A 14062-nucleotide genomic window follows, 5' to 3' on the forward strand; every position below is an offset into this window, starting at 1 on the left:
ACTTCCCAGCAGCCTGCAGTCTACTCTGGTAGACAAGTAGTCTGGGGTCTGAGCAGGCCAGGTCCGGTCCTGCCACACCTGGACTTAGGTCCTTGGCCCGGTACCCCCTTCCCTACCTGGAAGGGCTCTTCAGTCCCCACCCCACAACTGCTGAAGGGGAGGCTGAAGAGCAGTGGGAAGGTGGGGCTATGGGGCATGTGTGCACAGAGCAGGGGACAGCAGTGTGTGGTAACACCACAGAGGACTGCTGGCTATGTATTCAGCTTTCCTCCTGCTTGGGTAGACAACACTGGGCCACGGTTCCCTGAGCTGGATGAGGCTGGAGTGGCAGGGATATAGAGGAGGGGCAGGAGGAGGGGGGTGCCCCTCATTGCTCCCAAACACCAGCCTGGTGGGGTGGGCCCAGAGAGGGAGGGGATGGAGAGGCCAGCAGGACCCTCTGCCTCTTTACAGAAGAAGAGAACCGATCCCGTCGCCTTAGAGCCAGCGGCCCCATGTGTACCCCTGCCCTACCTCAGGCCTGCCCTACTCTGCCCCGACCTCAGGAGCGAGGTGAGTTCTACCGGGGATGGTGTTGTCCAGAAGAAAACCCAGAAATCCACTGACGAACATGCTCATGGTCAGCAGCACCTGAGCGACCTGGTGCAGCTGGAGAATCCCTGGAGTGGAGACAAAGCAACACATCCATGGGGCCCGGGGGCCACGCTGGCTCTGCCCCTGGAGCAGTGACAGTCCAGAGGGCACGAAACAGTCACCTGTCTGGAGCATCTCGGGGTTCTTGCTCACCCAGGTGGGAATAGTGAGCCCACAGTAGATGGAGAAGCCAAAGGCACAGAGGCTCCTGGATGAGTTCATGTCCACGTACTGCGGGAGACAGGACCCAGAGGCAGGCAGGGCGGTCAGCGCCTTTGCCGCTGGTTTGCAGAGGTCTGGATGCTTCTGGCTGTTTCTTTGCTCCATTTAGGGGCCAATGTGGTTTCTGGGACCCAGGACTCCCTTCTCCTCCTCCTCTGCCCCAGCCTCGTCCCATCCATCTCAATCCCACCGGCTCCTCTCAGGAGAGGCGCTGCTGCTGGCGTCCCAAGAGCACCTCGCTCACTTCACCTGCAGATTGGAGATCCCCATTGGTGATGACCCCAAACACGACCAGGGACATGCCTCCGATCACGGGGGTGGGATGGTGGCAAATGCAGCCCCGATCTTCCCAAACGCGCCCATCAGGTGCAGCACACAGCCCACGGTGACAATCACTGCCCGGCTCCCCACCTGCAGCAGCCAGGGACAGAACGTGAGGAGCACCAGCCAGGTCAGGTGCCCCCGAGGCCGCTGCCCACTGCAGGAGCAGCATCACCTCATCCCACACCACTCCCTCTGCTCCCAAATGGGGCTTGGGAAAGGATGAAGGTGTGAGCTGGGCACCCAGCCTGTGCTCTCGCCTCGCCACTCTGCTGCTCTCATGTCTTCAAGTCCTGGCTCTGATGCTTCTCCCCTAGGAAGCCTGGACAGCAAGGCGAGGGATCGCTCACCAAGGGAGAGTGGCCCAGCGCTTCAGAATGGAGGTTTGAAAGCGGATCCCAGCTCCGCCTCTAACTAGCTCTGCGACTTTGGGCATGTTACCTAATCTCTCGGAATGTCAGCCTCCATGTGAGCCACAGGGATTAGTAACACCTACTTCACAAAGCTAAGTCACCTCCTGTAGGTGAAGTGCTTACAACAATAATAAGCATTGAGTATAGTCGGCGCTCAATAAAGGGCAGAGGTTTTTCGCAAGGGACAGAGGTGTAAAGTTCTCTTGTATGATGCTACATCTCTGCGGGTGGCTCATGCTGTTGTCCACTCAGACCATGTGTTTCTATTTCCCCATCAGATCTACTCCCCAAAGATAGGAATCTCGCTCATTTTACCTCCTACAGCCGCACCTTGACCACAACACTCCTGTGGCCATACAGCACCTGATATGCACACCTTTAATATATCCTAGAGGGCCAGGGCAGGAAGGAAACCTGGAGGGTGCCTTGTTCAAACCTCTCATTTTACAGAAGAGAAAATCAAAGCCCAAAGAGAGGGAGCAAGGGGCCCAAGGCCACAGGGTAGTCACACTTGCATAGCACCAGGTCTCCCGTGTCCAGCCTGGTAATTAGTACCCTGAGTTTATTTATTTATTTATTTGTTTGTTTTATTTTATTTTCCGTAGATAGAGTCTCGATCTGTCATCCAGGCTGGAGTGCAGTGGTGCCATCTTGGCTCACTGCAACCTCCACTTCTCAGGTTCAAGGGATACTCATGCCTCAGCCTTCCAGGTACCTGGGATTACAGTCACATGCCACTATGCCTGGCTAATTTTTGTATTTTTAGTAGAGATGCGGTTTCACCATGTTGGCCAGGTTGGTCTTGAACTCCTGGTCTCACGTGATCAGCCCACCTTAGCCTCCCAAAGTGCTGCGATTACAGGCATGAGCCACTGCACCCAGCCCCCTGGGTTTTGTAAACAGCATTATGAGTTCACCGACAGGGTGCTTGATTTACACCACATATATTCCATATCCATGTTGCCTGTGACTTTGTCAATGGAGCTACTATTATCTTCGGAAGAGACAGCGAACAGGCAGGCTAATTAAGAAGGAAGACAATTTCTGATAGCAATCGGTCTTCCACAATGAAGTCACAGGGCAGAGGGTGGCTGAGATGGGAGGCTCTTTGGAGGGCAGTCAGAAAAGGTCTGCCCAGGAGGTGAGAGCTTGGTTGAGACCCAAAGGAAGAGAAGGAGTCATGGACATGAAGATTAGTTAGAAGAGAATTCTAGAGAGGAAACAGCAAATGCAGACGCTGTGGTAGGAGGAGCTTGGGTGGGTTGAGAGCAAAAGGAAAATCATTGTGCCTGGGGCTCAGTGACACAGGGAGAGAGGGAGGAGATGGGATGTCCTGCAGGGCCTTGGGGGCCATGGAAAGGAGTCAGACTAAAACCCAAAGGTAAGGCATAAGCAAAACGTGGCATATTCCTACCATGGAATATTATTCAGCCTAGAAAAAAGAAGCAAATTCTGGTACACATTACAGCATGGATGAACCTTGAACACATTATGCTAAGTGAAATGAACCCATCACAAAAAGACAAATCCTTTATGGTTCTACTCATACGAGGTACCCAGAGTAGTCAAATTCACCAAAAGGAGAATGGTGGTTGCTAGAAGCCAGGGGAGGGAGAAATGGGAAGTTGTTGTTTAATGGGGACAGAGTCTTAATTTTTCAAGATGAAAAGAGGTTACAAGATATATGGTGATGATGGTTGCATAACAATGTACATGTACTTAACACTTCCCAACCGTACACTCAGACATGGTTAAGATGGTAAATTTCATGTTATGTGTATTAAAAATAAAAAATCCAAAGATGAGAGAAACCCTCGGTAGAGGGGTTTTAAGTAAGGTAGTGACATAATGAGATTTACATTTCTAAAGCTCCCTCTGTAAAATGTTTCATTATTATTATTTATTTATTTATTTTGAGACGGAGTCCCACTCTGTTGCCCAGGCTGGAGTGCAGTGGCTCTAAAAAATTTAAGTCTTAAAAAAAAGACTCCTGACTTTGAGGCACTTGGTATCATTCTCCAAAGTTAGGGCTGTTTGTAAATGTTCTTGTTTGAATATCTTATCATGACTCTATTGTTAATGGATGATTTTTTTTTTTTTTTAAGGCAAGGTCTCACTCTGTCATCCAGGCTGGAGTGCAGAGGCATGATCATGGCTCACTGTAGTCTCCACCTCCAGTGCTCAAGTGATCCTCCTGCCTAAGCCTCCTGAGTAGCTAGGACTACAGGCATGTGCCACCATGCCTAGCTAATTAAAAAAAAATTGTAGAGATAAGGTCCCATGCTGGTCTTGAACTGAGCTCAGCCTCAAGCAATCCTCCTGCCTCAGCCTCCCAAAGTGCTGGGATTACAGGTGTAAGTCACAGTGCCCAGCCACAGTAGATGATTTAGATAGTTCTTGAATCTATTTCTCATTCATTTGTGTCTACTCCCAGCATTTAAAACAGTGGTCCCCAACCTTTTTGGAGGGAAGACAATTTTTCCACAGACTGGTTGGGGTGGGGGATGGTTTCAGGATGAAACTGTTCCACCTCAGATCATCAGACATTAGATTCTCATAAGGAGCGCGTGACCTAGACCCCTTGCATATGCAGTTCACAAAAGGGTTCACGCTCCTATGAGAATCAAATGCTGCTGCTGATCCGACAGGAGGTGGAGCTCAGGCGGTCATGCTCACTTACCCACAGCTCACCTTCTGCTGTGCAGCCCAGTTTCTAACAGGCCACAGACCAGTACTGCTCTGCAGTATAGGAGTTGGGGAGCCCTGCAAAGACATTCTAATACAGTTCCAATTTTGTAAGATGAAAAAGTTCTGTTGTACAACAATGTGAACATACTTGACAGTACTGAGCTGTACATTTTAAAATGGTTATGATGGTAAATTTTATATTATATGTCTTTTATGGCAATTAAATTTAAAAAAAAAAGAACTCCAAGCCGGGCAAGGTGACTCATGCCTGTAATCCCAGCACTTTGGGAGGCCAAGGCAGGCAGATTGCCTGAGCTCAGGAGTTCAAGACCAGCCTGGCCAACACAGTGAAACCCCATCTCTACCAAAAATACAAAAATTACTTGGAGGCTGAGGCAGGAGAATTGCGTCAACCCGGGAGGCAGAGGTTGCAGTGAGCCGAGAGAGCGCCGCTGCACTCCCTCCTGGATGACAAAAGTGAGACTCCATCTCAAATTAAAAAAAAAAAAAGAAAAAAATTCTTACCACATCAAAAGAACATTTTGTTTTGTTTATAATCTTAACAATTAACTATGGGAACAATTTGTGAGGATCAACCACCGCCCTTTGGATCTGCTGATGGTCTCATAAAGATTGCAGTCACCCACCAATTCCACTTATCATGCAGTCCACTTATCGTGGCCTCAGAACTGATTGTTGGGCAGGGAGCTGTGCTACCCCAGAGAAGTAGCAGGAGATCTCTGGCCTTGGGCCTCAAGTCCCCCGACTCACGTGGAGAACCAAGCGGCCAGAGCTCATCATTGCAAAGATGCAACACAAAGCAATACCTTAAAAGGCCACGAGGGGGAGGTGTGAGTCCATAAATAAAGTGGTCTTTGCACGGGTGCCTCTTTCAGGGTTAATCTAAGCCTTCTAATTGATTTGTAGCCTGCTGTGTCCATGTATCTTTCTTTCCTCTCTTTTAAGGGCCTTATTTTAGAGATAATATATCAAATAAATGTTTGTTCTGTATATTGAATATAGTTTTATGTTCTGCATGAAATGCACTCCCTTTAGCAGAAAAGAAAATATTTGCTGCTTTATACTTACTTGTTCCTCTCCAGCTATGTTTTGGCATGGCTCAGTGGTCCTCCTGTGGAAAAATGTTCCCCTCGCCTGTGCCAAAGGCTTTGAAATCTTGGACAAATATCAAAGAGTCCATAGTGTCAAGAATATAGAATCTGCTTTTCGGGTAGATGCTGGCTCAGCTATTTGCTCACAGATACCACCTATAGCTGTGTGCCAGAGCCATGCAGGAGGACAGAGGTGGGCAGATCTGATGCTAGAAAGACACGATGCCACCAGGCTGCATGTCAGAACCACTGATGGAGCTATAAGAAAATGCAAGGGGGGCATGGTGGCCTGTAATCCCAGCACTTTGGGAGGCCGAGGTGGGTGGATCACCTGAGGTCAGGAGTTCAAGACCAGCCTGGACAACATGGTGAAACCCGGTCTCTACTAAAAACACAAAAATTATCCAGGCTTGGTGGCAGACGCCTGTAATCCCAGCTACTCAGGAGGCTGAGGCAGGAGAATCACTTGAATCTGGGAGGTGGAGGTTGCAGTAAGCCAGGATTGGGCCACTGCACTCCAGTCTGGGCGACATCTCAAAAAAAAGGAAAAAAAAAAAAAAAAAAGAAGAAGAAGAAAAGAAAAAAGAAAATGCAAGGTGGAGTGTGGGCAGCAGGGAGGGTCTCTATTGTTCCAAAGCTCACAAGACTTGTGCTGGGAACTGCAGAGGTCCACTGAGATATGTGGAAAGCAATGTGATTAGACACTATCGTTTCTGTGTCACCTTAGAAAGTTTCATCCTGAAGAATTCCTACTGATCTTATGGAGCTTTCCTGTGAAAAATGGAGAGCCATGAAGAGATTTTAAGCAGAGACTAATCTCATCAGAATTAGGTTCTAGAAAGATCTTTGGGTAGCCATGTGGTAGAATAACATGGGCAAGATCCTGGAAACAGAGAATGTAAGAGGTCATTGTGCATCCAAGTGTCATGATTAAGCCATGGGCCTGGAAATGGAGAAAAGAGGAGAGGAAGGAAGTGGGAGTGTTGAGAAAATAGAACCCGCTGGTGAGGGTGTGGGACAGCAAGAAGCTACGGATAACATGGGTGACTGGGTGGGCCCAGTAAGACAAGGATCACAGGAGAACTCAGGATGGGGGCACGGACTGAGCTTCACAGAGGCCACTGAGGGTGAGGTGCCTTTGGGACATCAGACAGGGCTGGTCAGGACACATGTGAATATTCAGGGTTGGAGCTCAGATGCGGGGCTGGGTCAGAGGTAATGAAACTCCCCACTACACTTCAGAAAGCCACCAAAGAGCTCTGCCAGGGCCAGTGTCGAATTTCTGCCTGTGGAATCGCCACAGGCAAAGAAGGCCAGATGTGGAAGACAAAATCATAGCCCCTTACAGAGGCCCATGGCCTTCTCCCCAAACCTGTTGTTGGGGTGATCAGACCCAACACCAAGTCGTGGGGGCAACAAAGTCTAGTGGAGTCAAAGGATTGAGAAAAGACAGTTTGAGAGAGACAAGTGGGACCAGGGGGCCATCGTGATTGTGGAAGCTGCGAAGGCCCCAAGCTCTGGAAGCCCATGCTATTTATTGGTAATCCAACAGAGAAATGGGTGGTGAGAATGTGGAGGTCAAAAGGGCACATTGCATTAAGCACATGATTTACAGCTGTGATCATTTAGCATTTGCTCTACTACTTGAGATAATGGAAAGCAGGTTCTTTTAACTCAAGATACAATTGATCCTGGGAGAGCAAGGAACCAGGGAGTCTAGACACGTTCCAGAGCCACAAGCCCTGGATTCTATCCAAGCCATGAGGGATTTTATGCCCTGGGCTTAGATTATGGTGCCTCAGGGTAGCCTTCCACCCTTTAGCACAGAGCTTGGTGTTCCAAAGGCCACAAGGGGTTTTAGACCCTGGACATGTTCCAAGACTCTTTTACATTATGTCAGACATGCAAGCCCTGCCTCAGCTTCTCCCAACCCTCAGCTTTTCCAACACCCGTGAATCTGTTTTCCTTTCTTTTCTTTTTCTTTTTTTTCCTTTCTTTTCTTTTCTTTTTTTTTTTTTGTAACGGAGTTTTGTTCTTGTTGCCCAGGCTGGAGTGCAGTGGTGCAATCTTGGCTCACTGAAACCTCCACCTCATTGTGAATACAAATAGGATAATAATAATGAGCAGTGATGATGAATTATAGGTAACAACTTTGATGCTTTTTAAGGTTTGACAACATTCATGAAAGTCTTTGTAAACCACAAGAGTTTACCAATATCCAGGACCTCCATTATTCTTTCTGGGTGATTCTCCACCAAAGAGAACGTACATGGCACTTCCTCCCCAGGGAGCACTTACATGGCAGAAATCCCCCAATGGATCCTGGCATTATTGCCTGCAGAATCGAAGAGGGGCAGGGCCACCCAGGAGATAGTTGGAGCAATGGCCAAGGGGCCGATGAAACCCACGAGAAAGCCAATGAGGCCTGAGAAGCCCACCAGCATCTGGACACAGGAAGTGACCATGACGGCACCCTGCAACGTAAGGGGAGAAGTGTTCAGGACTGTGGGCTTCAGTGCAACCCAGACCACTGTAACAGTCCGGGATGTGCAGCCCCTCAGCGTGGCCCAGGTCACCATAACAGTCCGGGATGCTGCAGCCCATGGTGAAATATTGTGACCCCTAGGTGGTTCCTAGACAGTGCACGGGCAAAGCTGGACCCCAAAAGAACTGAGAGGACAGCTCTGATTTCACTCCTGTCTCCAGTCTGTATTTCCAACTGTGTGTTGGACTTTTTCGCTTAACAAAGCTTTTCAGGAAATAGGCTTCAAAATTAATTCTTGATTGTAGTCACAATGATGATGATGTTGATGACTCCCAACACTAGCACACTTGGTCGTGATTGAACATCTTGCTGCAGCATTTTTCTGTTTTCCTAGTTTCTATTGCAGAGGTAGGCAAACTTTATGTTTTTGGTTTTTGGGTGTTTTGTTTTGTTTTGTTTTGATGGAATCTCACTCTATCACCCATGCTGAAGTGCAGTGACACGATCTCAGCTCACTGCAACCTCCGCCTCCCTGGGTTCAAGAGATTCTCCTGCCTCAGCCCCCTGAGTAGCTGGAATTACAGGTGCGTGCCACCACGCCTGGCTAATTTTTTTGTATTTTTAGTACAGACAGGGTTTCACTATGTTGGTCAGAGTGGTCTTGAGCTCCTGGCCTCATGATCTGCCTGCCTCAGCCTCCCAAAGTGTTGGGATTACAGGCCTAAGCCACCATGCCCGACTATGCAAACTTTTTCTGTAAAGGACCAAAAAAGTGAATATTTTCGGCTTTATGCTCATACGGGCGCTGTCACTTTTCCAGACAAGATGTGAAGAAATGAGTGTAGCTGTGTTCCAATAAAACTTCGCTTATAGACACTGACATTTGAATTTCAGATAATGCTGATGTGTCATGAAATGTTCTTCTTTTGATTTTTTTAACCACTTAAAATGTAAAACCATGCTTAGTCGTGGGCTGTCTGCTCTAAAGGAGGTGATGGGCCAGATCTGGCTCCTGGGCTGCAATTTGCCAACTTATCTGTGGATTAAGTTTGCTTTATTTCCCCTTTTTATTTTACTTGTTTGGATGTTCGATGTGTTATTTTATTCTTTTAGAAGTCGCTCACAACTTTTTAATGTGAATTCTTCACGTAATAATGTCCACAGGTAAATAAAATGTCAGTCTTCCATCAAATAGTACAATGACCTTAGAAAACTTGAACTTCTACCACCATTCTGCTGTTGTTGTCAAATATTTGTTTTGTTTCTACTGCCATTGCTCATTATTGTTTTTATTCCATTTTCCTACAATTAGTGCTTATTTAGATTTACCTAGTACTGTGAAGTAAACGTTTATGTTCCCTCAAAATTCATATGATGGTGTTTGAAGATGGAGGCTTTGGGAAGAAACTAGGTTTACATGAGGTCGTAAGGTGATATGGTTTGACTGTGTCCCCACCCAAATCTCATCTTGAATTTTAGCTCCTATAATTCTCACATGTTGTGGGGGACCCGATGGGAGAACTGAATCATGGGGTGGTTTCCCCCATACTGTTCTCATGGTAGTAAATAAGTCTCACAAGATCTGATGATTTTATAAGCGGTTTCCCCTTTCACTTAGCTCTTATTCTGTCTTGTCTGCCGCCATGTAAGATGTGCCTTTCACCTTCTGCCATGATTCTGAGGCTTCCCCAGCCACCTGGAACTGTGTGAGTCCCTTAAACTTCTTTTTCTTTATAAATTACCCAGTCTTGTGTATGTCTTTATTGGCAGCATGAAAACAGACTAATACATAAGGGAAAAGCCCCTTTGATGGGCTTAGTACCCTTATAAAGAGAAGAGATTTTTCTGTCTCTTCTCTCCTCTCTCTCTCTGCACGCACCAAGGAAAGTCTTTGTGAGGACACAGCTAGAAGGTGGCCAGCTGCAAGCCAGGAAAGGAGCATCCCTCAGAAGCTGACCATGCTGGCATCCAGATCTCAGACTTCCAGCCTCCAGTACTATGAAAAAATAAATTTCAGTTGTTCAAATCACCCAGTCTATGGTTGGTTTTTGTTTTTGTTTTGTAAAGGCAGGGTCTCACTATGTTGCCCAGGCTGGTCTTGAACTCCTGGACTCAAGCAGTCTTCCGGTTTTAGCCTACGAAGTAGCTGCGACTATAGACATATACAGGCACTGCACTCAGCTATAGTGTTTTGTTGTGGCACCCCAAGCTGACTAATCCACCTACATTTTCTACCCGTATGCTCCTCTGCTCACTTATAGCTTCTTTTCCACCACTCTTTCATTCAAGATTCCATTTCCTTTTTCCTGAAGTTTAGCTTTTAATAATTATTTCAATAAGGGTCTGTGACTGATAAATTCTTAGTCTTTGTTTACCTGAAAATGTCTTTATTTTGCTATCAGTGTTGCCTGATGTGGGATTCTACAGTGGGATAGAATTCTAGGATGATAATATTTTCTCTTAGCATTTTGAAAATATTCCATTTTCTTCCAGCCTTTACTGTTGGTAGTGAGAAGGCTGCTAAATGTCCAACTGCTATTCTTTTGTAGGTATTTTTTCTTTCTTACTTTTAAAATTTTTCTCTTTGTATTTGTATTGCAGTTTCATTTTGATACATCTAATTGTAGATTTAATTGTTTATTACACTTGAGACTACATGTGCTTTTTAAATCTGAATATTCATATTTTTCATCTGTTCTAAAATATTATTAGTCATTATATCTCTTCTAATACTATCACTTTTCCATTTTCTCATTATCACCTTCAGGAATTCCTACTAGAAACAAGCTGGACTTCTCAGTCTAGCTTCACATTTCTTAACTTCTGTTTCATATTTCCCATCCTCTTTTTCACATTTCCCATCTTTTTACCTCTCAGGGCTGCATTCTGGATTATTTCCTTAGATGATCCTTCAGTTCATGAATATATCTTTAGCTGTGTCTACATGCTATTTAAATCATTAAATGCATTTTTAAATTGCAGTGACTTTATTTGATTTTATTACTAAACTTCTGTTTGGTACTCTGCTCAAATTTCCTTGTTCTTGTTTCATTTTATCTTCTAGATTATGGTTTCTATTGCTTCTTTACTCTCTTTAATTATTTTAAACATATTGATTTAATATCATCTTTTAAATTGTTCTATTAGCTCTTGATTCTGCTGATTCTCTCTCATAATACATTATTACCTTGTGTGAAATGACAAAATTTATGTCTGTGAACTCATCTTCAGGGGAATTGTTTTTTCCCCCATGTCTTATGTGCTTTAGAATGTCAAAATATCCCTAAAGAATAATTGTACATTTTCTTCTGTGAGAACCACAGGTATTTTATTGACAGGACCAGTTTTAGCTTTAATTTCTGAGCTGGCACATCTTTCCACCACACCCATATGTGTTCACACGTTGTAGAGTTGGAGTCCTTATTTTTCATGCAACTCCATATTCTAACACTTCCCACAGATCCCTAGGAAGAATAAAACTTTCCTTGTTTATTTCCTGGGATGGTGGGATTATTATTTCACCCATTCACTGAAGCGGGTGCTCTTCCAGATCCCAGATGATCATTACAACCCAAGCTCCTAGCCTTTGGTGGTATATCTGGGTCTGATTCTTTACCCAACCATCATAAGCCCCATGATCCTGGCTATAATTGCCATCTTTGTTTCTAGAAAGTAATGTTTTCCCTTTGGTTTTGAACTTGATTCTGGATTTAATAACAGTTCATCCAGCATTTTCAGGTGTTGGTAATGTTTGTGGGTTCTACGTTAGCTCAAACTACCATGATACTGGAGAATGACGTTTAAATAGGTCTAAGGTGTTGAAAACTGAATTTGCCGTTTCTGCCCACGGTTTTCCACTTTTACTACAACCACCGTTCCCGCAAAACAGAATCATCATTCACTTTTCCCTCTCCACTACTTCTTGCATCCCAAATGACTAATGATGTTCCTATTGGTTCCATATTGCTGACACTTTCATCTGTGGCTAGTATCGTGTTGTACAATTGGTTGGCTGACCGTCAGTGGTTTCAAGTCTTGAGATGTGTGTGGATCAGTATAACTTAGTGAAACATGGGAATCTGTCTTCCCTTCCAATAGGATGACTCGGTGAATGAAACCAATCAATCATCAATAAGATGAAGTTGAAATTAGCAAGAACTTTCTCGCATTTACAGCACTGGTGAAAAACATTGGCCCAGCAGAGGGAGCTAAAATACCACAGATAAGACCCTAGGTTTGTGGCTCACTGTGTCAGACACTTGGGGGCAGTGTGGGTGAAGACGGCTCCCTTACACCTGGGCCCTGTGTTTCAGAGCAACAATTGGCAAACTTTTTCCATAAAAGGCCAGATAGTAAATATTTTAGAATTTATAGGCCACATATAGTTTCTGATGCGTGATCTTTTGTAAAACAACCTTTAAAAACATTCTTAGTTCATGGGCCATAAAAATAAAAAAACAGGTCACAGGCTGGATTTGGTCCAAGAGCCATATTTTGCAAATTCCTGCTTTAGAGGACTCTACATATCACAAGCACAAAAGTAAACAACAAATGTATTAAAGAAAATAAGAATGCCTCTGTCACTTGGAATCTAGTCCTCAGTGCTGGCAGGGCATGACCCAAATCCCTAAACATCCACTCTCACTACTGATACTGTTCAGGCCCCAGGAACATTCTTTTCCATAACTATTGTCCACTATCCTCAAAACACAAGGCAACTGCTTCTAAATGCACTGTTTTTTGTTTTTGCATTTTTGGACAGTCTTGCTCTGTTGCCCAGGCTGGAGTGCAATGGCACAATCTCAGCTCACTGAAAACTTCGCCTCTCGGGTTCAAGTGATTCTTGTATCTCAGCCTCCCGAGTAGCTGGGACTCCCAAGTAGCTATGTGCCACCACACCTGGCTAATTTTTGTATTTTAGTATAGATGGGTTTCATCATGTTGGCCAGGCTGATCTCAAACTCCTGACGTCTGGTGATCTGCCCGCCTCAGCCTCCCAAAGTGCTGGGATTACAGGCATGAGCCAACACACCCAGCCATACTGAAGTTTTTTTAGTTGTTCCATTGCAGTGATAGAGGCAGACATTGCATTAAAACACAGGAAGGATTTGAGCAGCAGAAGGGCTTAACCAGGAGTAAAGATGAATTCACTTGTCAGATCTTATTTCTTGGGAAGTAGGGAGGCAACAGATTCTTACATAAGGAATCGTAGTTCTCAGCAGGGCTGAGTGTAGGGAAACCCTGCCCTGGAATCTAGCAGAGCAGATGCTCAGTTTTAATTTGAATTTACCAAAGCCAAGTATAGGCTCCCCGGGCGATAGCAAAAGCAACAAAACAAGAAACCCCACAAACTCACAAGCCGCATGTGTGCTGTGATTCATTCTATTGATGATACGATATGAATAGACTTCACTGAAGAACTTCCTGCTTTGGAAAAGGTAGTGCAGCACATACCACTCTGAGACTGGACAACTGGCCTGGCAAAACTCTAGGTCCCACCAGCTTGACAAGTGAAGGCCTTAAGTATATCTTGGTCTGGAGCTACATGGAGCAGTTCTTTAAAGCTTGAAATGCCTTGTTAACGCCAGGTCCACCCTGAGATAAAAAAGAAGGACAGGAATTTGATGAGGTGATTGAGTCTGCTTACATCTGGGTGTACTTTTGGACTATATGTCAGAGTACAGGCATATGCAAAAAGGCTGTTGCTGAAAGTAGCGAAGAGTAACAGAAGGTTCTAGCTGAAATTCACAAGTTAGGGCTCAGATTAGTCTATTGCATTCTCACAGGCACAGTGCTCCTGAGCTACGGGAAGTGTTGGTGATGGAGTCTACGCTGAGTGAGGACTGACCCTGCAAAAGACAGGTGTCCAGCACTGCCATGGGGCTTTTGGTGCAGATGTAGCCCAAAGCAGCTACTCAACCACTCTCCCTTTGAAAGACCATTACCAAGCAGTCCACCACTGGGCACTGTTTGGGATTAGACCACTAATGAATAAGCAAATAAGTCTGAGATCACAGATGTCAGTTGTGTCTTGAGGGATGTCAGAAAGACATTCAAATAAGGACTAGCCTGATAAACAAAATGTATTGATTGCAGGGAAATAGTTATATTCAGGAAAAGAAAAGACAATTACCCAGGAAGGATACATAAGATCCACAAGCAAGTGATTTAGTCCCCATCTCCTAAGG

General features: G+C 45.2%; 1 protein-coding gene across 1 annotated transcript in view; it reads right to left on the reverse strand.

Annotated features, from left to right (window-relative positions):
- Positions 1-525: 525 nt before the first annotated feature.
- Positions 526-14062, reverse strand: part of LOC108539192 (solute carrier family 23 member 1-like) — a 41688-nt gene continuing 28151 nt past the window's right edge. The window contains 6 exon segments of the mRNA XM_017887697.1: positions 526-659; positions 756-864; positions 1105-1126; positions 1128-1179; positions 1182-1333; positions 7688-7870. Coding sequence (XP_017743186.1) covers positions 526-659; positions 756-864; positions 1105-1126; positions 1128-1179; positions 1182-1333; positions 7688-7870 — 652 coding nt within the window.

Source organism: Rhinopithecus bieti, unplaced genomic scaffold (assembly GCF_001698545.2).
Source record: "Rhinopithecus bieti isolate Rb0 unplaced genomic scaffold, ASM169854v2 scaffold_17275, whole genome shotgun sequence".
NCBI classification, from domain to species: Eukaryota; Metazoa; Chordata; class Mammalia; order Primates; family Cercopithecidae; genus Rhinopithecus; species Rhinopithecus bieti.